At 38.6% G+C, this 26,633-nt stretch overlaps 1 protein-coding gene across 1 annotated transcript in view; it reads right to left on the minus strand.

Moving 5' to 3' along the window:
- The window catches only part of LOC126456537 (double-stranded RNA-specific editase 1-like), a 74,944-nt gene that overhangs the window by 24,879 nt on the left and 23,432 nt on the right, over positions 1 to 26,633 (minus strand). Inside the window, exons 2-3 of the mRNA XM_050092288.1 lie at positions 18,589 to 18,786; positions 18,411 to 18,512 (exon numbers count right to left, since the gene is read on the minus strand). Of these exons, the coding sequence (XP_049948245.1) occupies positions 18,411 to 18,512; positions 18,589 to 18,786 (300 nt within the window). The remainder of the gene's footprint in view (positions 1 to 18,410; positions 18,513 to 18,588; positions 18,787 to 26,633) is intronic.

Here is a 26,633-nt window from a genome sequence, read left to right on the forward strand (position 1 = left end):
TTGTTGATCAAAGCTGTACAGTTTTATTTTTAGGTGCACAATTGTTTCATGTATGTACAAAGAGAGTATGTACACTGTCAGTATTTGCAGTTATTAGAATTTATTTCTGCAGGACAGTCTAGATGACAGATTTCCAATGCACCTAATCACTTTATTTTGGAGTTTAAATAATCTGTTTTTGTGTATATTAGCTGCACTACCCCACACAGGTATACAGTAAGAGATATGTGGATAAATTAGAGCATAATACATTTTTAACAAAGTGTCCTGATCAACAGTGTGACTTTTTTCCTCATGAGAAGTATATTTTTGAGCATATTTCATCTATGTCATGAGAATTCCAGAAACTTACTGCAATGAACTTTTGAAAGGCAGGAGTCCCCAAGCTTGATATCAAGATCATCTGCTTTGAGTTTGTTTCGCTTCCATTTATGGAAAGGTTGCACCCCCAAAATGTGTGTTTCACCTATCCATCTCTAAACATGTCCTGGTTTCAAGGTCCTTTGTAGATTTACTTGTGATTAGTAGAGATGAGTCATCAGCATAAATAATCACTGTGTCATTTACAGCTTCTGGCATGTCATTTACATACAGAACAAAAAGTAATGGTCCCAATACCAAACCTTGGGGTGCACCACATTTTACCTAATTGAATGCTGAGAACACATTTTCCAGTCTGTTGCCATTTCTATATTTTTATCTCTATGCATTGTTGCCTATGTTTGATAAGTGTTTTGATAATATTGTTTGCTCTGCCTCTTATACTGGACTGTGAAAAGAGCTTTTGATAGGTTAGGAATAAACTACATACTTGTTCCCGTTTCTCCAGTGTCCCGATTACATAAGCTGTGAAATATGCCACTGCTGCTTTTGTAGATCGACCCTTTGTGAAACCATGTTATGCTCTATTTATTATGTTCTGTTTCTGTAAGAAATTTACTATGCTGTCTTTTATGGCTATTTCTACAATTTTAGACAGTACAGATATGATTGTAATAGGTTTGTAATTGCTGGGCTTCCCTTTGTTTCCTCCTTTATATATGGAAATTACTTTTGTTTTCTTTAGGCAATTTGGAAACATCCCTTCCTGCAGTGTTTGATTTATAAAGAATGTGAGAGGTTTACTTATGTATTTAGAAACTCACTTATTTTAAGGGATATGCCATCCAGTCCATCTGAATTTTTCTTTTTTAAGGATCTAATATTTATGACTTATGACTCATCTGTAGGCAAAAGGAATATACAATGTTACCATCTTATCATAACATTTAGTATAAGTAAGAGTGAGATGATTGTCACAACAAGAAAGAAGGAGAGAGGAACAACTGGAATAACAATGGGTGAGGAACGATTGAGGAGAGGAGAGTTTCAAGCACTTAGGAAACCTGATACAGGAAGACAGAAAAAACGACAGAAATATACGAGCGGGGGAGAAAATCAGAAGCATTTTGGAAAAGTGTCAGAAGCCTGATATGGAGGCAAGGATGTACCCAAAATCAGTAAAAAGGTTATATACCAGTCATACTATGTCCCAATCCTGACATATGCGTCAGAAACCTGGGTTATGAAAGGAAGAGAGAAAAGGGAAGCACAAGCTAGTGACATGAAATTCTTGAGAAACAGTATTGGAGTGACAAAGATAGACAAGTTAAGAAATGAGAGGATCAGAGAGTTAATGAATGTGGAACCATTACAGGAGGAGATAGAGAAATCAAGGCTGAGATGGTATGGACATCTTAAGAAAATGGAGAAGAGGATACTGTAACATCTCCTGGCAAAACACACATTATATGTGGTCAAACAAAAAAGATAAAATAAAATAAATTGAGCTGGATGATTATAATTTTATTTCTGCATGGACAATGATTGTGTGAACTTTATGTAATAAAGAGGAACCATTGTGTGTCATGTTTTATACTTGTATAGAATTATGTATCTATTTTTATAATAGAAGGAAACATTCCACGTGGGAAAAATTATATATAAAAACAAAGATGAGGTGACTTACTGAACGAAAGCGCTGGCAGGTCGATAGATACACAAACAAACACAAACATACACACAAAATACAAGCTTTCGCAACACACTGTTGCCTATCAGGAAAGAGGGAAGGAGAGGGGAAGACGAAAGGAAGTGGGTTTTAAGGGAGAGGGTAAGGAGTCATTCCAATCCCGGGAGCGGAAAGACTTACCTTTGGGGGAAAAAAGGACAGGTATACACTCGCACACACGCACATATCCATCCACACATACAGACACAAGCAGGTCTGCTTGTGTCTGTATGTGTGGATGGATATGTGCGTGTGTGCGAGTGTATACCTGTCCTTTTTTCCCCCAAAGGTAAGTCTTTCCGCTCCCGGGATTGGAATGACTCCTTACCCTCTCCCTTAAAACCCACTTCCTTTCGTCTTCCCCTCTCCTTCCCTCTTTCCTGATGAGGCAACAGTGTGTTGCGAAAGCTTGTATTTTGTGTGTATGTTTGTGTTTGTTTGTGTATCTATCGACCTGCCAGCGCTTTTGTTCGGTAAGTCACCTCATCTTTGTTTTTATATATGTATCTATTTTGAAAGATAATATCCGTGTCAGTGAGTACTGAAACCACCACAGACGATACTTATTAAATATCAAACAAAAATGTAAATGTATTAAACTGAGTATAAACAGTAGTGACCGAGCATTAATTTCTCTGTCATCCTTTTGGAGTTATGTGAGTAGGAAGAGCCTGTGATGCTATATTGTAAGCTTGTGTAGCATTCTTTTGTCAAGATTGAGAAAAGGATGTCATTAGGCACTGATTAGTAAAGATGTGTAAGAATTTAATCTGTCTAAATGTTTTGAAGAGAGTTACCTAGTGAAAACTTGTATTATGATTTGTAAGCTTGCCTGGTATTTTATCCCATCCTTTTAAGACATTTTCAGCTATTTAAATATTATTTGTGGTGCAGAGCTGTGCTATGAATGAACGAGCTGCTGCTGCAGCGCATTCAAACTGCATTAAATGAAACTAATCATACCGCAAAGAAGCGGACAGGTAATAGTGAACTAAAATTATTTTTTTTCGGCTTTCGGGATTGCAGGGCAGAGCAGCAGATTTTATGATGTGTTTCACAGGTGGACGCGGGCTGCAGATGATGTTATATTATTAACAGTGCAAAAAGATAATTTACCTTCATGACATAAAAGAAATCTTGCCGTGCGTGGTTCTGATCTGGCAAACATTATAATAAAAACATTTTTTTCCCTGATAATAGTCTCATGTTCTCATGTTGGTCGCGGTATTTATTGGTGTTTTAATGTTAACAAAAATCCACTGCAAAAAGAAGGCACCAACTTTCATTTGTTTCATTTATTGTGCCGCAGGCTGCACAATATCAAAGTTCCCACTCTGTCCAATTGAATAGTACGTGGCACTGCAAAATTTATATTGAACTTCCTAACTAAGCTTTTCTTCTTTGAGGAATGGCTCTTTTTATTTTATGTTGGAACAAAAGGTGCATTTGTGTGTAGACATACCAGCAGTGTTCACACAAATGACAACACACCACATCAACTGCCAACAAGACTTTGTAGTCTTGTCTTCTTTGCCCACAGAAACCGCTCACATGTTATAAGAGTAAGTGTGTTAAGAGTTGATTCAGCACATATCACAGCAAGGAATTGCAAAAATTATTTGCTTACTAAATTAGAAAGATAATGTCAAGAATATTCAGAACATATTTGCGTCCTAGCAAAAATTCCGGTGATGCGGTAAACAGAGGCCAAAAACAGGACTGTCCTGTTTTCTTTATGGGACGAATTCCAGTCAGCAGGTGTGCTTCTGTTCACTGACAACAGAGAAACAGGCAACGATGAAATTAAATTATTCTGTATTGTCGTTCTTTCATAGCACAGTTACATCGAATAATCCAAGTTGGTCAGTTCATCACTCCGTGTTTAAAGGAAAAGTCTTTGTTCTTGTGTTATGATGAAGCAAGCTGGGATAATTTTACTTCCCCTCTTGTTTTGTCATCTTCCTCCTTAAAATTCATTTTGTTCTTAACTAATTGCCATGAACAGACATGAGTATAATCTGTATTTCCATGAAAGAGAAAGGTTGGCCCTCAGTTTTAAAGAATCTAACACCAGGTCTAATTTTGTGGTTAGTTTTATGTATGTAATTGATTTTCTAATTTATTTTGACCATTGCTAGTTAGTGCCTTTTGTTATAGGGTGAAATCAGTAATTGTATCATAACTTAAATTCTACTGTTGACATATAAACAAATATAAATTCGGCACTAATTATAAACATTTGGAGAAACAACTGATAGTATTCTTAAAGGATCTATTTGGCTCTATTCAAAAACATGATAGCAAAGCCAGCCCTTAATTCCAAAGTAATTAACAGTTTTGCCAAAAATATTGTTTGTGTAACTATATACATTAATTAATAGAGGGAAACATTCCACGTGGGAAAAATGTATCTAAAAACAAAGATGATGTGACTTACCATACGAAAGCGCGCCAGCGCTTTCGTTTGGTAAGTCACATCATCTTTGTTTTTAGATATATATACATTAATTTCATGATTTAAACTAATAATTCAGCCTATCTCCTCTAGAAGAAGAAACTGTTAAAAAAACAGAATTTTTTGATGTATTCAGTTAATTTAATGAGCTAAGTTTTAATTGTAATTTCTGCAAATTTAACTTCAAACAACATGTAGTTTCAGTACCTATTATTGTGAGGGTATATAAGGACCCAATTTTTACTCCCGAGACAGTCAGTCCACGGCCGAGTTTCAGATGAGAAACCTGTGTTGGTTAGATCACCAGCAATGCACCAACTTAACTGTGACATAAGTGTAACACAATTAGGCCATGTGTTAAAACAATGTCAGTGTGTTTCAATAAGTAACTTTTTATTCTTCAAGAAATGTTAACTATGTGGTTAGGCTTTTAATGCACATAGATGTTCAACAGGAAAATATTGTAATAGTATGTCAATGTTCGCCTGCACCCTAGTAATGAGGGTTATCGAAAGTTAAACAATAGTGCACTGGCCATATAACTGTATTATTGGAAGGTTGTGAGCAGTGGAGGTAAAGTACTGTGAAATGCAAATGTGCACCTGTCAGCTACATCATTTAAAGTAGTCAGTGTTGTACTTCCACACTCATTTTTCAGCCAGTGTAGCAACGCAGTAAATTGACACTGAGGACAACAAACAAAGAAATAAAGCAGGCAAATCATCACATTTGGTGCCCCAACATGAGGACTACTGTATGTAGGCACAATAAACGAAGACCCTCTAATTTCGACAGTGAAGTGTGAACTCTAGCGGTTTACAGTGATTTAAATGGAAGAGATGCTACAGCCAATCAGCATTGGGGTTTCATGGCCATAATAAGACAGCAGTCAATCAGTGTGTGGGTTTTATGGAAGCAGCCATTGAGTACAGCAGCAGCCAAGCAGCACGCAGGTGGACACAGCTGACCAAGGTAAACAGGACTTCTCGCTGAGAGAATTACAACTTGCAGCAGCAGACGAGTCGAGGTGACAATCACAGCAGAGCAGCAGCAGACGAGTGATTAAAAACAAGGTAATTCATTGCAAAACTGTTTTGTATTAAATGATACATAATGAGTTCCTGCTACTAATAAGGGGAGTACACCATTCACTTGTTGCATATTTTTATGAGCTTCAAACAGGAGCGACTGCAGTAATGGATAGGAACTGTGACTGTTGTGTACAGATGCAAGCTGAGTTGGGAACCCTTTGCTCACAGCTCCAAGCTGTGCTGGCTTCCATCACACAGCTTGAGGCTGCTGCCAAGGGGCGTCACTGTGAGGGATCGGATGCGGGGATACGAGGTACGTCGAGTACATCCCACACTTCCTACGATCAGTCAACTACTGTGACCGCCCCAGGTACTGCCTGCACTGAGGTTGACCCCTCACCAGTGGTCGAGTGGGAGATCATTCCAAAGTCTGGCAGGCAGTGAAAAACTTTCCGAGCGGCCGATCATAGGACCTCCCCGGTTCGTTTGACGAACATGTTTCAGGCGTTATCTGTGGCTGACGATGTCTCTGAGCTGGATGCAGTCATCCACCCTGTTCCAGAGGAAGCTTCTCGGCCTGCAAGGTCTGGGCATTCACAGAGGGTGGGTTCGCTGGTAGTTGGGAGCTCCAGCATTAGGTGCATAATGGGGCTACTTAGGAACATGGCTGCCAAGGAGGGGAAGGAAGCCAGAGTGCACTCTGTGTGCATTCTGCAGGGGGGGGGGGGGGGGGGGGGAAGAGGAGGAGTCATTCCAGATGTGGAAAGGGTGCTTCCAGATGCCATGAAGAGTACAAGGTGCAGCCAACTGCAGGTGGTGGCTCATGTCAGTACCAATGACGTGTGTCGTTTTGGATCGGAGCAGATCTGTCTGGTTTTAGGCGGCTAGCGAAAATGGTAAAGACTGCCAGTCTTGCTTCCGAGATTAAGGTGGAGCTCAACATCTGCAGCATCGTCTATAGAACTGGCTGTGGTCTTTTGGTGCAGAGCTGAGTGGAGGGTCTGAACCAGAGGCTCAAGCGGTTCTGTGACCGTGTAGGCTGCAGACTCCTTTACTTGCACTATCGGGTGGTGGGTTTCTGGGTTCCGCTTAATATGTCAGGAGTCCACTACACACAGGAGGTGGCTACATTGGTAGCGGGGGCTGTGTGGAAGGGACTGGGTGGTTTTTTAGGTTAGAGGGTCTCAGGGAACCACAGAAGGGACGTCCGTCTAAAAGTGGGCAGGTGAAACACAGTAAGGTAGTTGTAGAAACAATTGGTATTGTAGTTGTAAATTGTCATAGGTGTGTTGGGAAAGGACCAGAGGCTCCAAGCCCTAATAGAAAGCACTGAAGCTCAAATAGTTTTAGGCACAGACAGCTGGCTAAAGCCAGAAATAAGTTCAGCCGAAATTTTTTAAAACGATCTAACAATCTTCAGAAAGGATAGATTAAATACAGTTGGTGGTGGAGTATTTATTGCTGTCAGAGGTAGTTTGCCTGGTAGTGAAATTGAAGTAGATAGTTCATGTGAAATAGTATGGGTAGAGGTTATACCTGACAATTGGACTAAGCTATTAATTGGATCGTTTTACCAACCCCCCGACTCAGAAGATATAGTTGCTGAACAGTTCAAAGAAAACTTGACTCATTTCAAGTAAGTACCCCACTCATAGAATTCTAGTCGGTGGTGACTTTAATTTACCCTCGATATGCTGGAAAAATTATATGTTTAAAACTGGTGGCAGGAATGAAACATCATCCGAAATTGTACTGTATGCTTTCTCAGAAAATTACTTTGAACACTTAGTTCTTGAGCCCACTCAAAGCGCAAGTGGTTGCAAAAGCATACTTGACCTTTTAGCAACAAATAATCCTGGACAAATAGAGAGTATTGTGACGAACACAGGGATTAGTGACCACAAGGCAGTTGCTGCTAGGCTGAATACCTTAACATCTACAACCATCAAAAAGAAACGCAAAGTATATCTATTTAAAAAAGCTGATAAAAATGCTCTTAACACCTTTTTAAAAGACAGTCTTCACTCCTTCCAATCTGATCATGTAAGTGTAGAAAAGTTGTGAAATGTTTTCAAAGTGATAGTGTCGACAGCAATCTAGAGATATATACCACATAAATTAATAAGTGATGGTACTGATCCCCCATGGTACACAAAACAGGTCAGATCGTTATTGCAGAAGCAATGAAAAGAGCATGCCAAATTTAAAAGAACACAAAATCCCCAAGACTGGCAAAGTTTTACAGAAGTTTGAAATTCTGTCTCGAAATCTGACAGAAAACCCAAAGGGATTCTGGTCGTAAATTAAGCACATCAGTGGTAAGACGCAATCAATACCTTCACTGTGCGATAATGATAAAGTCACTGATGGCAGTGCCACTAAAGCAGAGTTATTAAATATGGTTTTCCGAAACTCCTTCACCAAAGAAGACAAAGTAAATATTCCTGAATTTCAATCAAGAACAACTGCCAAGATGAGAAACATGGAAGTAGATATCCCCAGTGTAACAAATCAGCTTAAAGCACTTAATAAAGGCAAGGCCTCTGGTCCAAATTGTATACCAGTCAGGTTTCTCTCAGAGTATGCTGATAAAATAGCTCAATATTTAGCAATTATATACAACCACTCACTCACAGAAAGATCCATACCTAAAGACTGGAAAATTGCTCAAGTCACACCAATACCCAGAAAGGGAAGTAGTAGTAATCCACTGAATTACAGGCCTATATCACTAACGTCAATTAGCAGTAGGGTTTTGGAACACATACTGTATTCGAACATTATGAAGTACCTCTAAGTAAACTATTTATTGACACACAGTTTCAGAAACTATCTTTCTTGTGAAACACAACTAGTTCTTTATACTCATGAAGTAGTAAGTGCTATTGACAGGGGATGTCAAATTGATTCCATATTTTTAGATTTCCAGAAGGCTTTAGACACCGTTCCTCACAAGCGTCTTCTAACCAAACTGCATGCCTATGGAGTATCACCTGAGTTGTGCGACTGGATTCGTGATTTCCTGTCAAAGGTCACAGTTCGTAGTAATAGACTGAAAGTCATTGAGTAAAACAGAAGTAATATCCGGCATTCCCCGAGAAAGTGTTATAGGCCTTCTATTGTTCCTGATCTATATTAATGACATAGGAGACAATCTGAGTAGCTGTCAGATTGTTTGCAGATGATGCTGTCGTTTACTGTCTTGTAAAGTCATCAGATGATCAAAACTACTTGTAAAATAATTTAGATAAGGTATCTGCATGGTACGAAAAGTGGCAATTGACCTTGAATAAGGAAAAGTGTGAAGTTATTCACATGAGTACTAAAAGAAATCAGCTAAATTTCGATTACGCGATAAGTCACACAAATCTGAAGGCTGTAAATTCAGCTAAATACTTAGGGATTACAATTACAAATAACCTAAATTGGAACAATCACATAGATAATATTGTCAGTAGAGCAAACCAAAGACTGATTCACTGGCAGAACACTTAGAAGGTGCAACAGGTCTACTAAAGAGACTGCTTACACCACGCTTGTCCGCCCTATTCTTGAGTATTGCTGTGCGGTGTGGAATCCGCATCAGGTGGGACTGACGGATGACATCGAGAGAGTACAAAGAAGGGTAGCTCGTTTTGTATTATCGCAAAATAGGCGAGATAGTGTCACAGACATGATATGTGAATTGGAGTGTCAATCATTAAAACAAAGGAGTTTTGTCATTGCTACGGGATCTTCTCATGAAATTTCAATCACCAGTTTTCTCCTCTGATTGTGAAAACATTCTGTTGGCACCCACCTACATAGGGAGAAATGATCATCACAATAAAATAAGAGAAATCAGGGCTCACACAGAAAAATTTAAGTGCTCAATTTTCCCGTGTGCCGTTCGAGACTGGAACGGTAGAGAGAGAGAGGCTGAAGGTGGTTCATTGAACCCTCTGCCAGGCACTTTATTGGAACAGCAGAGTAACCACTTAGATGTAGATGAATGACCTTAACGAACAAGACAATGTGACAGAACAACTGTAGAGGTAAGTTGTTAAATGAACAGAAAGATCTTGGTGGGACTGGTTCTGTAGATGAAAGTGATTATAAATCAAACATGAATGTAACTTTGAATGATGGGGATGAAAGTCCTGTTGTAGATGGAAAGATAGAAGCATCATATACACTGTATGGTGATGTGAGCAAAATGGAAGAAAACAGTACAGAAGTGGATGAAATCATTGAGGTTAAGAGGAAGGAACCTAATAGCGAAAGTCAGCAAGGGCAAAAGTTTATGGCAGATGGAAATTTGGAAGCAACATTAAGGCAAATTATGAGTAGTTTTAATAATATGAGTATGAAAGAAGACATTAGTAGGGTGGAAAATAATATGAAAGAAGATGTCAGTAGTATGAAAGTAGATATTAGGAATATTAAAACTGACATAACTAGCTTAAATGATGAACTGAAGAAAGAAATTAAAAAGGAAATTAAGGTAGGTAGCTCTAGCCTTTCAGAATTAAATAAGAGGGTTGAGGCAGTAGGGCAAGATTGTGATGAAAAAATAAAGAAAGTAGAGCAGAATACTAATGAAAAATTAACATTAATGAGTTTTAAATGTGTAGAAGAGAGAAAGAAGCTTTGTGATGACTGTAGTAGGAGGGTGGAGGCTTCTGAAAAACAGTGTAAAGATGAAGTCAAATCTGTCGGAAATTTTGTGCTGAAAACAGAGTTAAGCTTTATAACCAAATGGATCAGATTAACAATGATTTATAAACAGAGGTAGAAACCAAGTGTGCAGTAGTGGTACAGGAAAAACTGGTAAAAGTAAATAAAAATGTAGATTCAGAATCAACAGAAATGGAGAAAAACATGGAAGGGGTACAAAACCAAAAGCATAGAGAAAGTGACAGTGTGTGTGATTCTGACAGTAGTGGTAATGATAGCAGTGACGAATCCAATAGTGATGAGGATGAGGAATTTGAATTTATAATTGATATTTGATAATGATGCCCATGTGGTATGTAAAGAAAGAACGAACAAAGAATGATAATATTAGGCCTAGTGAAGAGTTAGAGCTTGAAGTGGTAATGATGATCAATTTGGTAAGCAGGATGATGGGTTTTCCAGGGAAAGGATTAATGAGGATTTCTTTTACGAAGAAGATTACATGGCAAGTGAAAAGGAAGTGTGGCATCCTGTAATAACAGCAAGCATACAAGGTATAAATTTTAAGTGTTTACTAGACCGTTGTAATGATTTGAATGGTATTTCACAGGCATTTTTTGTATCTATTAAGAACACGGAGAGTATAGTAGTGATGCATGTTTCTGAAATAAAACTTATTGGTGCTACTGGTAAGCTATCAATGATTGAGAACAAAGAAGTAATATTAACAGCGGAATTGGCAGCACAGCTGTTGGAGTGCAATTTGTTGGTGATCCAAAATCTCAGAATTGATGTAATATTTGGAACTAATTCCTCGTGCAATTAGCAAGTAGGGGGTTCAACATTCTGTGTTGAGTTCATTATGTGGTGATAATGCTTACCCCACCTGTCTGTCTCATTTTTTGTGTTTTCTGAGGCAATCAAACTCTCCTCCTATGCTGTGTATAGTTTCTAAGTGAGTCAGGAACAGTGTCTTCTACTTCTACAGAAAGATAGTTATGTACAGAAATATTTTAGAAAAAAGTTTCTCTAGTGTTACCTATATATATTATTTTGTGTTAGGTGTAAGTAATGGAATTATAAGAGGATGGAAGAAAGTAAATGGGTACCAGGATTAAAGGATTTCTGACAAAGAGGTAAAGTAAACAGAAAATGAGAAGTGTCAGCATATATGGAAGATAATTAACATGGGAAGTAATTGGCTCATTGGTGCAGCAGTAGAGACAATATGCAGTAAAAACCATTTTGAATAATAGATCACATTATTAATTGTGGTATAATAGAAGTTTTTGTGTTCAGTGCAGTCAGTATATGGAGATAAATATCTGTGTCATGGTACAGCCTTTTCCAACTTTAAGGTATTTCAACTTTAGACATAATTGCCTGGAGTAATGTGTGGAAAGAATAAGCAAGGTTTGTATGTATATCACCCTTCAGGCTAGAATGTCAAGCAAATAATAGTTTTTCTGAGTGATAATTTCATCTAATCAGTAATGAGAGTTCAGTTAGCCTTAGCATAAGCATCTGTTACTGTGGAGTGTTTTTCAGCATAATCAATTTTGCATTAGATAACCAGAGCAGGTGTTTATTTATTAGAGAATGAAACAAATAATGAATAATGTTAGGGTCTTAATGGTTAGGGAGCCCGTCTCTGCAGTAGGAACATTTTTTGAGAATGCACTCAACTAGTTAACGAGGAAAGAAAGGTAAGTAAAATAATGGAGCTGACAGACATGAGTAATAAATGTGTAACTGTAATGATGATCTAATTGTGAACTAGGCAACATTGGGTACTGTTTATATTGTGCAATTCATGACACTGCAGCTGGGAATGAGAGATTAATGGAAAGAGCATCATTTTAGTGAGGTAAAAGTCATAATGCTGCATCATTGGATCTATAGGTTATTTGAAAAAATTTATTTGTGTTCTGAGGAATTATGAGCTTAAAGTGGTAATACTGGGATGAAGAACAGTACTTTTACTGATTAACTGATAACTGTGATGCTAGACTGATGTGAATATTCTGACAGGTCAACTATTTGGTAACATTTAGTGATTTAATGAGGTTTTAATTTTCTGGTTGTAAGAGTAGTGCTCAGAGTGGAGTAGAGAAGTGGGGCAATGATTTACATCCATTTAATTTTGATTTGAGTAGTAATTAAGTTTTTTTTATATTGTGACTATTTTTTCATAATGTAATGATTAGTAAATCTATGCTACTGCACATCTTGTGTTTTTTCTAGAGGCAATGCACATATTTCAGACACTAAGGTGATTTTTGCAAGTGGGAAAGAAATGAAAGTCTTTCGAGTTTAACCAGTTTCAGACAGTTATGACAGAGTAATGTTTTGTAGTGTAATGTGTACTTGATTTAAAAAATTTTTAGAGTCACCATCTTTCAGACTGTAGTCAATTTTAGTGATAATTATTGTAATGTTATGAAGACTATGTAATTTATCTATTTATAAAGTAATGACCATTATTTGCCATCAGTGTTAAACATTTTTTCCTTAGACTTAAGCTAGAAGTAAAAGTAAATATCCTAAAGTAGGGTATTTTATCTAATTTTTTCATGTACTGTGGCAGAGAAGAACCACCTCCAAGGGAACTGATTCCAGTGCACTTCCTTACTAACTGCCACTTGGGCCTGTTGAAGGTGTGGACAGCTTGGTGAGAAATAGCAGAGTGGAAGGGGGCTACAGTGGGGAATGGACAGGGGAAGGAAAGGGAGAGGAATCCACACAAGGTCTTAGGGAGGGAGTTCTTCCCCATATGGTTCACACTAAAAACAGGAAATTTTGAAGTGGAGGTCAAACCTCAAGTGGAGACCTAAATGCCAAAAAGGATGAAAGAACAACCAAAAGGAACAAAATTGCAGCCAATTCAGGAAACCGGGTGGACAGTCAGGTTGACATAAATCAGAACACCAAGAGAGGGGAAGGAAGTGGCAACAGGGAAGGAGCAAGTATAGAGAGGGAGGGAGGCAGGGGGAAGGAAATCCGGCCAGGGAAAGAAGAATCACACGAAAGAACTGTGAGACTCCAGGGAGACCGGGGGGGGGGGGGGGGGGGGGGGGTGTCAAAGTAGTAAAGTTTGGTTGGCTGAGTGTTTGGCCTGGCTGTCCCTTGCATGAATGAGCAGAGTGATCAGTTGGTTACATTGGCACTTTGATATCCAGGCAGACAACCCATTCATTAGAAGTGTCAACCAGTTTGTGAAATGGTGGCAAGGTTATCTCCATTCTGTAATGAAAGCCTGATGTTTCTAAGTTGTGCCCTCTACAGAGAAGTTAAGTTACATTAAATCTGAAATCTTGGCTAACTATCTGATCTGTGTGTCCATGTTAATTGTATTTTTTCTCTTTAAATGAACCTTGAACTCTGAAAGCCTTTAGGTATTAACAGCGATTGTAAAAAATTATGGCTGTGATGTTTTACTCTATATCTGGTATGCTTACATAACAAATGCTGTATTCTGTAATATCTTACAGAAGAAGAAAGCTTAAGTGAGCTTCACTCACAGTTTCAGAGCTGTGATTTTCTGTTGTTAAGGAGCGAAATAAATAAATAAATTCTTAGCTTAATTTCAAGTTTTGTAATGAATTCATGCTTCTGTTCACTTAAGGAGAGCATGTATTTGCTTAGAATGTTTAGCTGTTTTAAAAAGTTTACTTGTTACTGAGTTTGGCCCAGCTAATTAGCACTCTTAATTTATTTCAACCATTTAATCAGTAATTTATTTCTGCAGTTTTTTGTTGATGTAATAAAGTTTTATTTGTATTTTGACAGATTAATGTGTTGAATTTAGAATTCATTTATGTAGATTTTTTCTACAAATAGTATTGATACTTTATGATTTATTTATGTTTATTTTGAATTTTCTTTTATTAGTTATTTGTGTTTTAATTAGTGTTGCTTTTTTAACTTTATTAGAGCGTAAGGTTTTAGGTTATATTCAAATTCGAAAGGGTCCAAATAAAGTAGGTTTTGTTGGAATTCCTCAACCCTTTAGTGATGCTATCAAGTTAATTTGTAAGGAGCAGCCAATTCCTATTATATCTAATTATTTACTTTATTACTTTTCTCCTGTTTTTAATTTAATAATTTCCTTGGCTGTTTGAGTGATTTTCCCGTACTTAACTTATATATGTTCTTTTTCTTATGGATTTTTGTTTTTTTTATGCTGTACTAGATTAGGTGTTTATACTGTTATAGTTGCTGGTTGGTCTTCTAATTCAAATTATTCTTTACTAGGTTCTCTTCGTTCTATTGCTCAAACAATTTCATATGAAGTTAGTTTGGCTTTAATTTTATTATCTTTAATTATTTTAATTGGTAGTTTTAACATGTTTGATTTTATAAATTATCAGCTTTATTGTTGATTTATTATTATTTCTTTTCCATTAGCTTTAGCTTGTTTTGCTTCTTGTTTAGCTGAAACTAACCGTACTCCTTTTGAGTTTGCCGAGGGTGAATCTGAGTTAGTTTCAGGTTTTAATATTGAATATGGTGCAGGCGGTTTTACTTTAATTTTTTTAGCTGAGTATACTAGAATTGTTTTTATAAGAATGTTATTAGCTTTAATTTTTTTAGGTGGTGATTTTTATTCTTTTATATTTTTTATTAAGCTTGCTGTTATGTCCTTTGGTTTTATTTGAGTTCGTGGCACATTACCACGTTTTCGTTATGATAAGTTAATGTACTTAGCTTGAAAAAGTTTTTTGCCATTATCTTTAAATTTTTTTATTTTCTTTGTTGGTTTAAAGCTTATTTATTTCATTTATTTAGTGAAATTTTTTAAGAAAAGTTAATAGAAGAGTTAAACTTCTAGTTTTATGTTTTCAAAACATATGCTTTTCCTAAGCTAATTAAGTTATTATTCCTTAATTAGTTTATCTCATGCGTTTGCAACATGCACATTAATTAAGAAGTATGTAAAGTAAATAATTGTTAAGATTTGTCCTGTTATAATGTAAGGTTCTTCAACAGGTCGTTTTCCAATTCATGTTAATAAGCATACAACAACTACTATAATTCAGAATAAAATCTGATTGATAGGATAGAATTTAATACCTCGGAATGGTGTTTTATTATAAAATGGTAAAATTATTAAGATTCTAATCGATAAGAATAATGCAATAACACCTCTGAGTTTATTAGGGATTGACCGTAGAATTGCGTATGCAAATAAGAAGTATCATTCTGGTTGAATATGGACGGGGGTTACTAATGGGTTGGCAGGTACAAAATTATCCGGATCTCCTAGGAGGTAAGGATTAATCAAGCACAGTATAATTAATAATGATGTTATTAATACAAATGTAATAGAGTCCTTGAAAGTAAAGTATGGGTGAAATGGGATTTTTTCAATATCTCCATTTAGCCCTAGGGGTTATTAGACCCTGTTTGGTGGAGGAAAAATAAATGAATTGCTGCCATTGCAGCAATAATAAATGGTAGTACAAAATGAAATGTAAAGAATCGATTTAATGTTGCATTATCAACAGCAAACCCTCCTCATACTCATTGAACTAAATCTGTTCCTAAATATGGGATTGCTGATAATAAATTAGTAATTACTGTCGCACCTCAGAATGATATTTGACCTCAAGGTAAAACGTATCCTATAAATGCAGTTGCTATAACTAAGAATAGGATTACTGTACCAATTATTCAGGTGTGTATGTATATATAAGATCCGTAGTAAATTCCTCGTCCGACATGTAAATAAATACAAATAAAAAATATAGAAGCTCCATTTGCATGTAAGGTTCGAATAATTCAGCCATTATTTACGTCTCGGCAGATGTGAACTACACTACTAAATGCTATTTCAATATTTGATGTATAATGTATAGCTAAAAATAGTCCAGTTACAATTTGAATTACCAAACATAACCCTAGTAGGGACCCAAAATTCCATCAAAATGAAATATTTGTTGGTGCGGGCAAATCAACTAAAGAGTTATTAATGATTTTAATTAAAGGATGTCTCAATCGTAAGGGTTTATTCATTAGTAAATTATCTTATTTTACGAATAGGTCCCTGGTTAATGTTGGTGATTTTAACAACTGCTAATAGTGCTAAAAATAAATAAATTATTATTATTATTGTAATAATGAATGTTGGTCTATTATATAGTTTTTCTAAAGATATTGTTATTTCTTGATAATTGATTGAATTATCAATATTTATAGTTTCAGTATTTTTGAAAAAGTCTATAAATTTTGTTATATCTAAAATAATTAATGTTGATATGATAAATATTCATATTGTTAAGGTAATAATTATTGTAATTGATTTAGGTTGAAATATATCGTTTGATGCAATTCTCGTAATATAAATAAATAGGACTAATATACCACCAAGAAATCTTAAAAATAAAATATACGATAACCAATATCTTTCCATTATTGTTCCTGTTATTAGTCCAACTAGAAAAGTTTGTAGGATAATGAAAAGCATTATTGATATTGAGTGTCTTAATTTAATAAAATTAATATTTATTACGTTTGATAGTGATATAATTATTATTTTGATCATTTCAGGGGTTAGTTTATTTAAAATATCGGTTTTGGGGACCGATGATGGAAAGCTTTCCACCTCTGAAGTTTTAAAAGCGGGGGCTAGACTTATTTCCGGTTTACAAGACCGGCGTTTTTTTTTTTTAAACTATTAAAACTAATGTTTATATTCTCTGTCTTTACTTCTTTATTGATTTATTTTGCTGGTGTTTATGTTTTTTCTTCTAAACGTAAGCATTTATTAATGGTTCTTTTGAGATTAGAATATATTGTTCTTTCTTTATTTATGTTGGTTATTGTTTTTCTTATTGAGTTTGATTATGATTATTTTTTTCCTGTTATTTTTTTGGTTTTTTCTGTTTGTGAAGGTGCTTTAGGTCTTTCTATTTTAGTTTCAATAATTCGTTCTCATGGGAATGATTTTTTTAATTCTTTTGGTTTATCTTTATGTTAAAGTATTTATTTATAACTATTTTTTTGATCCCTCTTTGTTTAGTTAATAATTGTTGATGGTTGGTTCATTCTTTAATGTTTCTGTCTAGTTTTGTTTTTATGATTTGTGTTTATTCATATGCAGATTTAAATATGATTAGATATTATTTTGGTATTGATTATTTTTCTTTTAGTTTGATTCTGCTTAGTTTTTGAATTTGTTCTTTAATAATTACTGCTAGAGGTTCAGTTTATTTAAGTTCTTATTCTAATTTTTTTGTTTTTATAGTCTTAATTTTAATGATTATGCTTTATTGTTCATTTGCTAGATTGAGTCTTCTTTCTTTTTATATTTTTTTTGAGGCTAGATTTGGTAAAACAGTGAATATTGTTGAAAAGAAAATCCCTGGTGACCAATCCTTCCCATTTGAGTCCTTTCCCATAGTTCTTTTGGACATGAATTTCCAGTTTCAATAGCCTAAATTGTAACTTAACTATCAAACTATAAATATCACAGCCTGACTGCTCACCTCCAGCTGCCCCCGTCAATCCACAAGAACTTTTAACCATTACTACAGTACAGTACACAATGTATTGTGCTATCAGAATTTGTAGCAGTAGGTACCATTATTGAAAACATTACTTTCAAGAAACACTTAATTGCTCATTACTTTTTTATGTCACTTCTGCTGTCTTACTAATGCTCATTAGCACTACAGCTTGCATTAGATGGAGCCTGTTTCTCCACACTGATCCTCTTCCTGGGAGAGGATCTGTGACAGTATGAACTTGCTTCTTACACCCGCTCCCCTGTTCCTCCAGCTGCACAATATCAATGTAATTTCAACACTTAGGAAGAACAGTAAGTTGTGCATAAGAATAGTGGCAAATTCAAGCAAGACAAATCATCTCAGAGTATTTCACCAGGGCAACAGGTAAGATTGGAAAATTATTTGATCAGTTTGAAGTTCTTTCACACCAGAGAAATTTTTCAGTGCTTTTAACAAAACAATGCTTTCTTGCAGAGGTATAAGGTATTTTGGCAATACATTTTTAGCATTTCAGTATCACTCAATCTACACAAAGAAAGATGTGCAACTCAAGTACAGGTGAATTTGCACAAGCCTCCAACAACTCACCATTAAAATTAACCTACAGCGTGACTTTAAAAAGGCTAAAAAAAAAAAAAAAAAAAAAAAAAAAAAAAAGGCCGTGAGACTGATCAGGTAATCTGATTATTCAGCTACTGAGAATTACTCACAAGCAAGAGATCTTTTCTTCTGCTGTGGTTTTAGCATAACTTCACTTCCATCATTTGGTTTATCAGGATCAGCTTTTATCTGGAGACCAGCAGCTGGAGTGCCTGGAAGTACATTTTTAACAGTTGCTACACATGTCACTTGTGACTGTTCCTATAGTGGTGGTGGAGCTAGAGGTACCTTTGGCGCTTGCTGCTGAGACGCCAGTGATTGAGGTAGCGCTTGAGGAGGTGGTTGAAATGGTGGTGGCTGTCAATTTGGTGGCTGCTGCTATTGTGGTGGTGCAGTTTGTGGCAGAACCTCTTGCTGTAACTGGTGGGATGTTGGCAGGAACTGCTGCTGCAACTGCTGGGATGATGATGGGGGCAGCTGCTGTTGCTGTGATGTAGGGTGACGCAAGGCTCCATCAGGTTTATACCCACAAAAACACAACTAGATACTCAACTCTGATATAGATCAAGAAACAATACAGACAACTGTAGACACCAACTGGTTGTATGCAAACATTGTTCACTTAGATACCAGTCCATTACAACTGAAGTCTGAACCATATACAGAGAGAAATTGTAACCCAATGATACTACTGGCTCAAGGACAAGTGATATATGTGGAACAACACTGCCATCTCAACTAGGCAGTGCCATGTTCCACTACTGTATGTAGTGTAGCTGAGCATTATTTCTTCTCTTCGGGTTGTTACTCTCAGCGTATTTGAGAAAGAGATACATTACTTGCAACAAATTTCATTAAGGAATGAATATACTGAGAATCAGTGGTTTGAATACAAAATTCATTGCACAGGTTTCTACATGATGTTCTTGAATTTACACCACAAATGATTCTTATTGCACCCTAGAAACTTTTGCTCCATTTGATGAGTTACCCCAAATATGATCCCATATGACATAATAGAGTGAAAGTAAGTGAAGTATGCAAGTATTTTTTTATATTTAATCTCCTACCTCTGACATCTTTGTCACTGCAAATTCAAATGGCTCTAAGCACTATGGAACTTAACACCTGAGGTCATCAGTCCCCTAGACTTAGAACTACTTAAATGTAACTAACCTAAGGACATCACACTGGAACTTCAGAAATTCTGCAGTACTCCCAACTGAACGAGTTGTAATCCCAGAAATTTAACACTGTCAACCTCTTCAATCTGCACATCTTCATATGTTATACACATGCTGAAAGGAAATCTCTTACAGGTTCTGAGGAGGAGGAGGTGGTTAGTGTTTAACGTCCTGTCGACAACGATGTCATTAGAGACGGAGCATATGCTCGGATTAGGGAAGGATGGGTAAGGAAATCGGCCATGCCCTTTCAAAGGAACCATCCCGGCATTTGCCTGAAGTGATCTCGGGAAATCACGGAAAACCTAATCAGGATAGCCGGATGCGGGATTGAACCATCGTCCTCCCGAATGCGAGTCCAGTGTGCTAACTATTGCACCACCTTGCTCGGTTTACAGGTTCTGAACTGCATATAGTAGGTCTTCTCAAAGTTTAATGACAGTGAATTAGAATTAACCATTTATTAATGTCAGTGAAAATTTTATCAGCAGTTATTTCAAAATCTGTACCTGACTTGCTACTTATGATGTTTCTATGATCTGCAAACAAAACAGACTTAGCATCTCGCAATGTAACAGACGAGAGGTAATTAATGTATACAAGAAAATGCAATGGACCCAAGACGGAACCTTGAGGAACACCACATGTAATTAATTCCCAATCAGATGAAGACAGACTGCTTACTCCACAGGTATTTTGCAACAGCATCCTTCGTTTCCTATTAGATAAGACTCAAACCACTTCACTTCATTGCCAATGAAGTGAAGAGAATGCTGTAGTTCACACAGTCAAAGCTTTTTACAGGTCACAGAAAATGCCAGTAGCCTCTAATTTATTATCTAATGAATTAAGTACATTCTCACTTCAGTGTAAATAGTGCTTAAGGAAATGCTTTAACACAACCTTTTCAAATATTTTTGAAAAAGCCAGCAAAGGTAAATTGGTTGATGGTATCGCTTTATCCCCATCCTTGTAAAGAGGCTTAACTTCAGCATATTTTAACCAATCTGGAAAGGTTTCACTGGTAAGAGATTGACATATCCCACACCCACGAGAATCATCTCATTTTTTGGATCTATGGAACGAAAACTGAATCTAATCTTACACAAATAGAACTGAATTCACATGAACGTACTTTGATTAACTTCATTCATATGTTGTCATATCCACTAGAATACTTAGATTTTAAGAACTTAATGATGGCTGCTACTTCTTTGGGAGATGTGAATGTCATTTCCATTTTACTGGAGTTATTTTTAAAGACTTGTCTCAGATACTCCATTGCACTGTTCATGTAACCTGATAACCCCAAGCTGTCAGTAACAGAAATGAAATACTTTTCTAAGAGGTTTGTAACACTACATGCACTTGTTACCAATGTCCCATTACTTTTGAGCCATCTGTTCCTCTTCCTTTTTGGCCCCAGACATTTCTGTCTTTGCTATTAGATTAGATTAGATTAGATTTACTTTCATTCCGATTGATCTGTAGTGAGGAGGTCCTCCAGGATGTAGAACATATCAGAAAAACAATAATACATGACAAATATTGACACCTAAAACAAATAAGCTAATGTACCTTCCACAGGTCCCAAGTAGAATGATCATTTTCTTAATGAACACTATAGGAAAGAATCATTTTACAAACACTCATTTACTAAGATAGCATTAATGCACTGAATTTCAAAATTTAATTTTTTTTTTTTGTTATTTATAAGGTAATAAACATATATAGAACTACTACAATACTTATTTACAGTGAACACATTACTGCACTGAAATTGTGCAGAAGTTAGACAACACACACACACACACACACACACACACACACACACACACACACAAAATAAAATAAAATAAAATAAAATCTGTTGGTTCTACTGAGAAATCCATCAATTAAGTATGTGGCGACTATCAACTCTACGAGTGATATATCTCTGCCATAGGAGGCTCTCTGACCCATGCAGACCTATTGTGCGCCGCCATATTGCTTTCCATTCTGTTTTGTGCTGCTGACTGTGTAAGACGTTGTAAATATTCTCACTTAATAAAGTTGTATTAATGTATGTTGGTGTGTTATTTAATGATTGCCGCGGCTCCGCGTATCAGGAATAACCACATTGATGACCCCGATCTGTTTTAGTTCAATCGTGAGTGCTATTAACAGTGATTTGTATTGTGCTACGAACAAAGTTTCAACAACCGTTCAGTCCCTGCGATCAGACTTCTCAGAGAAAGTTTTTCAAAGTGGAAAATGAACCCATACCGGAAATCACGCCGCCAGTTTCAGTGCCAAAGTGAACTCTGCTGTCAACCGGATTTCAACCTACGTGGCTCCGAGATAACCTCAACGGTTCCCACTTGGGCACCGCAGCATGTTCCCATGCCTACGGCTGCCTCACAACTGGCGGACTGTATTCTGTTTATCGACGCCCCAGCACTGCCAGTGCCTGCCGTTCCTGCTCATCTGCTGCACCCACACATGACGCCTGCTCTACAGCCGCAGACTACGCAACTCCATGGATATCTTACAACCACTCAGGTATGATACAGCCGCGCCGCGCGCCATCCCGGCTCCTGTTCGTCTTCCGCACATTTTCCCGATGGTTTCGTCCGTCTCTGCCACGTCGGTTTCAACCGTGCCCGCTACACTCCCGCACCCGTTGTTACCAGCTCCTGCAAGACTACCGGCCGCCCCACCCGCACCGCTCCACAACATTTCATCGACTTCCGCGCCGGGTTCTTTCGTTTGGCAGACACCGGTCGCGTGCTCACCAGTCCGAACTGCACCTGTTTCCACGGTAGTGGAGAGTCTTCCACACCCAACCGTGCCCCCACCAGCCGGAGCCCCAGCAACTGTACCTGCCTACACTATGCAACTGAACTCATATGTCAAGACTGAATTCTCTCCTTGCACTCCTGCTGCTTGTATATTGTGTGGTTTTGTCCCTAATAACCAGATTAGTACAGCTACTGTGTGCCCGTCTTCTGGTGCCTACAATCCCAATTTGGCACCACTCTACACTGCTACACCGTCTGCACCTCCAAGTAGTGTGTTCACTGCACCGACCGTTGCTCAGTACCTCGCACCTAGCAGATTCCCGAAACTGCCAGCCCTACAAATGTATAAACGAAGAACCCTAAGACATCATTTGCATTAGGAGGGGGTCTTGCTCCTGAAGTAGGTACCTTGGGAGCAATGGAAGGAGATTTTCCCCTACTACCAAGGAGGCAGATGTATTCTGGAGGCCTGAAGGGCCCACTGTTCACGGCACAAAGTGTGGTATGACTTACTCGTGATGGTGATGCTAATGTAGCTGCAGAGTATGTAGACATCAACTGAATGAAGCACAATTGTTCAATTTTGTGTTTAGCCTCTTTGTAAGTCAACCAGTGCAGAATCTTTTACTCCATGATTTTCCGTTCCTTTTCGAGTACTGTGCAGTCTTACGAACAGGGGGAGGGCTGCTCTCCGCAGTTCATACAAGTGGGAGGTGGCGCACGGGACTACCTGGATGGTTAGTTGGCTTAAAAGAGGAGGAGGAAGGGACCAAACTGTGAGGTCATCGGTCCCTTGTTCCCAGTAAAATAATTACACAAGAGAAAGAAGAAAAGAAAGGAGACATACAGCACAATAACAGGAGAAAGGAAGACCAGAAGGACAACCAACACTACTATGGATAAACCAGGAAAAAAACCACAGAGAGAAACAAGAAATAGTTAGAAGGGGTAAAAATGTGTCACTATGTGACATTAAAATATCTACCCCAAAAGCATTAGAGTGGATAACACAAAGGACATGTGCTAAAACTTAAATATTATGATAAAACCCACCGTCACATGTAAAACTTGAAACTTAATCAGCCAATGAGGCGTTGTCAGTTAAAATTAATGGCAATGAGTCCGGTAACTGAATAGTCTCGCAGAGCAGCCAAAGGAGGACAGCACACCAAAGTATGGGCCACTGTCAGCCAGGCACCGCATCGACACTGAGGTGGGTCATCACAGCGCAGGAGGTAGCCATGTGTCACTCAAGTGTGGCCAATGCGGAGCCGGTAGAGAACCAGAGTCCCTGCGAGATGCCTGCATGGAGGACTGCCACACATTCATAGTCTCCTTAATGGCTCGCTGTTTGTTGTGCATGCTAAGTTTATGCCATTTCATTTCCCAAAGCCTCAAAACCTTATGGCATAGTACTGAATGCAGGTCTGTTGCATAAAAGCCTATCTCCATAAGCGGTTTCCATGTAGCCTGTTTGGCCAGCCTGTCTGCAAGTTTGTTGCCTTTGATTCCGGCCTGACCTGGGGTCGAGATAAACACCACTGAATTACTGGACAGTTCCAGGATATAGATTGACTCCTGAATGGTTGCTATAAAAGGATGATGAGGGTAGCACTGGTCGAGAGCTTGTAGGCTGCTCAAGGAGACAGTACACAGAAGAAACGATTCCCCGGTGCATGAACGGATGTGCTCAAGAGCACGCGATATAGCCAGTCATTGGCTCAGCAGTGAAAACACTGCAGCCATAGGGCAAGGAATGCTGTTCAATATGTCCTCCATGGACATACACGGAGCCGATGGAGCATCAGCCATTGAGCCGTCTGTGTAAAGAGACGAAGTGTCAGTGGAGAGCCGCGGTGTTAACTGAGTCCTTAGGGCCATGTGAAAGGTCCAAGCAAAGCTGTGGCCTAGGTGTACACCATGGAGGTGAACGTGAATGGGCCTTGAGTATAGGTGGTAAAGTCAAGGACTCTTGTTCAGAAAGAAGGGATCAGACACGAACTGCAATTGGAAGCCCTGACCTGGGTCGCCAATGTGAGAAATGAACTGCCGTGGGTGGGAAAAGGAGCTGGTGATTCAGATGCACAGGAGAACTAAGAATGTGTGCTACGTAACTGCAATGGAGACACTCTGGCTTCCACAATGATGCTGGTCACCAGACTCATCCTAAAAGCTCTTTCACTAGGCAAACACCACAGTGGTGCGCTGGGTGGACAGAACGCAATGCTGAGGGCGACACCAAACCATAAACCAGACTCCCATAGTCAAGGTGGGATTGAACAAGGACTCTAGAGCTGCAGCAGCATAGACCGATCTGCACCCCAGTTGGTGTTGCTCAGGCAGCTGAGAGCATTTTGGTGCTGCAAGGGCTCTCACTTAAGCTGACAAAGGTGAGGTGGCCAAGTCAACTGGGCATCGAAAAACAGTCCTAAGAAGCAATACGTCCCCACTACAGTCAGTAGATTGTCATTAAGATAAAGTTCAAGTTCCAGATGAACAGTGCGATGCCGACAAGTGCATGACATGACTTCGCAACTGAAAACTGGAAGCTGTGGGCTAGAGCCCATGACTGCTCCTTGTGGATGGCTCCCTGTAAGCACCGCTCAGCAACACCAGTATTGGAGGAGCAATACGAAATGCAGAAGCCATCTGAATACAGAGAAGGGGAGACAGTGGCCCTACTGCTGCTGCTAGGCCATTGATGGCCACTAAAAAGGGAGATACACTCAATACAGAGCCTGCGGAACACTATTCTCCTGAATACAGGGGAACTATGGGAGGCAACAACTTGGACATGGAAAGTACAGAGTGACAAGAAGTTTTGGATAAAAAAAACCATGAGCAGGCCCCGGAGACCCCCACTCATATAATTTGGCAAGGATATAATGTCACTAGATTGTGTCATATGCTTTTCGTAAATCAAAAGAGACAGCAACCAGGTGTTGGCATCTGGAAAAGGCTGTTCGGATGGCAGACTCAAGGGACACAAGGTTATCAGTGGTAGAGCAACCCTGGTGGAAGCCACCCTGACATGGAGCTAGTAGGCTACGTGACTCCAGGACCCAACCCAACCAGAAACACATCATACATTCCAGCAGCTTGCAAAGAATGTTGGTGAAGCTGATGGGCTGATAGCTATTCACTTCAAGCAGGTTTTTACCAGGTTTGAGCACTGGAATGATGGTGCTCTCTCACCATTGCGATGGAAAGACACTATTGCACTAGATCCAGTTGAAGATGAAGAGAAGATGTCACTTGTAGTTAGATGAGAGATGTCGGCTAAAGATCTCAATGCATGATGGACACGATGCGCCACGTAAGGCACCCTTCCCCAACAGACTCACTCACTCTTCAGGAAAATTTTGAAAAATGGAGTTCAAACCCTACAGGGGACTATCAAAAAAGCCGAAATGTGAGAGAATCCTTTTGGTCGCCTCTTACAACAGGCAGGAATACCTCAGGCCTATTCTAAAACCCAGGCCCGCAGGAGGGCGAATATGGCTCTTTTCCTTCTGTAGCCCTACGTTCCTCCCATGGTGTAGCAGGGAGGGAAACTATTAAGGGTCATATCTGTCAGCATTGTACTCGATCTTGACCTTCTTAGTTACTGCAGGTGCGGTACAGTCACTAGCAAGAAATGATTTAGTCCACTTCATTGCAGGTCATCTGTCTTGATGCCACCCACTCCGATCAGGGTCTCGCCCTACAGGTGCCACCCAGCCACAGCAAAGGCCACCTGGCACGATGGCCATTGCTGAAAGTCCTGATGCCCCAGGAAGACAGACATCTACTCCTTGTAATACATGGGGAGTTTACAGATCGGGCATCTGCAGTGTGATCCCTGTGTTGTCAGGGGGCTACCATCAAATGGGTACATGATGGCCCCAGCACAATGGGCTGGCTACTGTGCTGGATACTGGGTGCAGAGAAATACAATACTGTCATGGGGGTGAAAGAGGACAGGGGACAATGGAAGAAAATTACATATCCTGAAAAAGTGTCCTCACTCAAATAGTTGAATTGCAGGTGGAGATGCAAAGCCATGACAAGAGGTTCAGGAGATCAAATCTAAAAGCACTATTGATAACTCATGCACCAAGTAAGGCATCCTCCCCCATATGGACCACACTTCTGTAGAATTTGGAAAGTGGCAGGTCAAACCATAAAATGGGACCTAAACTTATAGGGCCAAAAAGTATGAAACTCCTTTTAGTCACCTCTTACAACAGGCAGGGATACCTTGGGCCTATTCTAACCCCTGGACCTGCAGGGGGAGCACTGGTGTATACAAAGTACCCTCCACAACACACTGCAAAGTGCCTGACAGAGTGTAGATGCAGAAAGGGGCAGCAGTATTACACCTGGCATC

The sequence above is a fragment of the Schistocerca serialis genome, chromosome 1 (assembly GCF_023864345.2).
Source record: "Schistocerca serialis cubense isolate TAMUIC-IGC-003099 chromosome 1, iqSchSeri2.2, whole genome shotgun sequence".
In the NCBI taxonomy this organism is placed as follows: Eukaryota; Metazoa; Arthropoda; class Insecta; order Orthoptera; family Acrididae; genus Schistocerca; species Schistocerca serialis.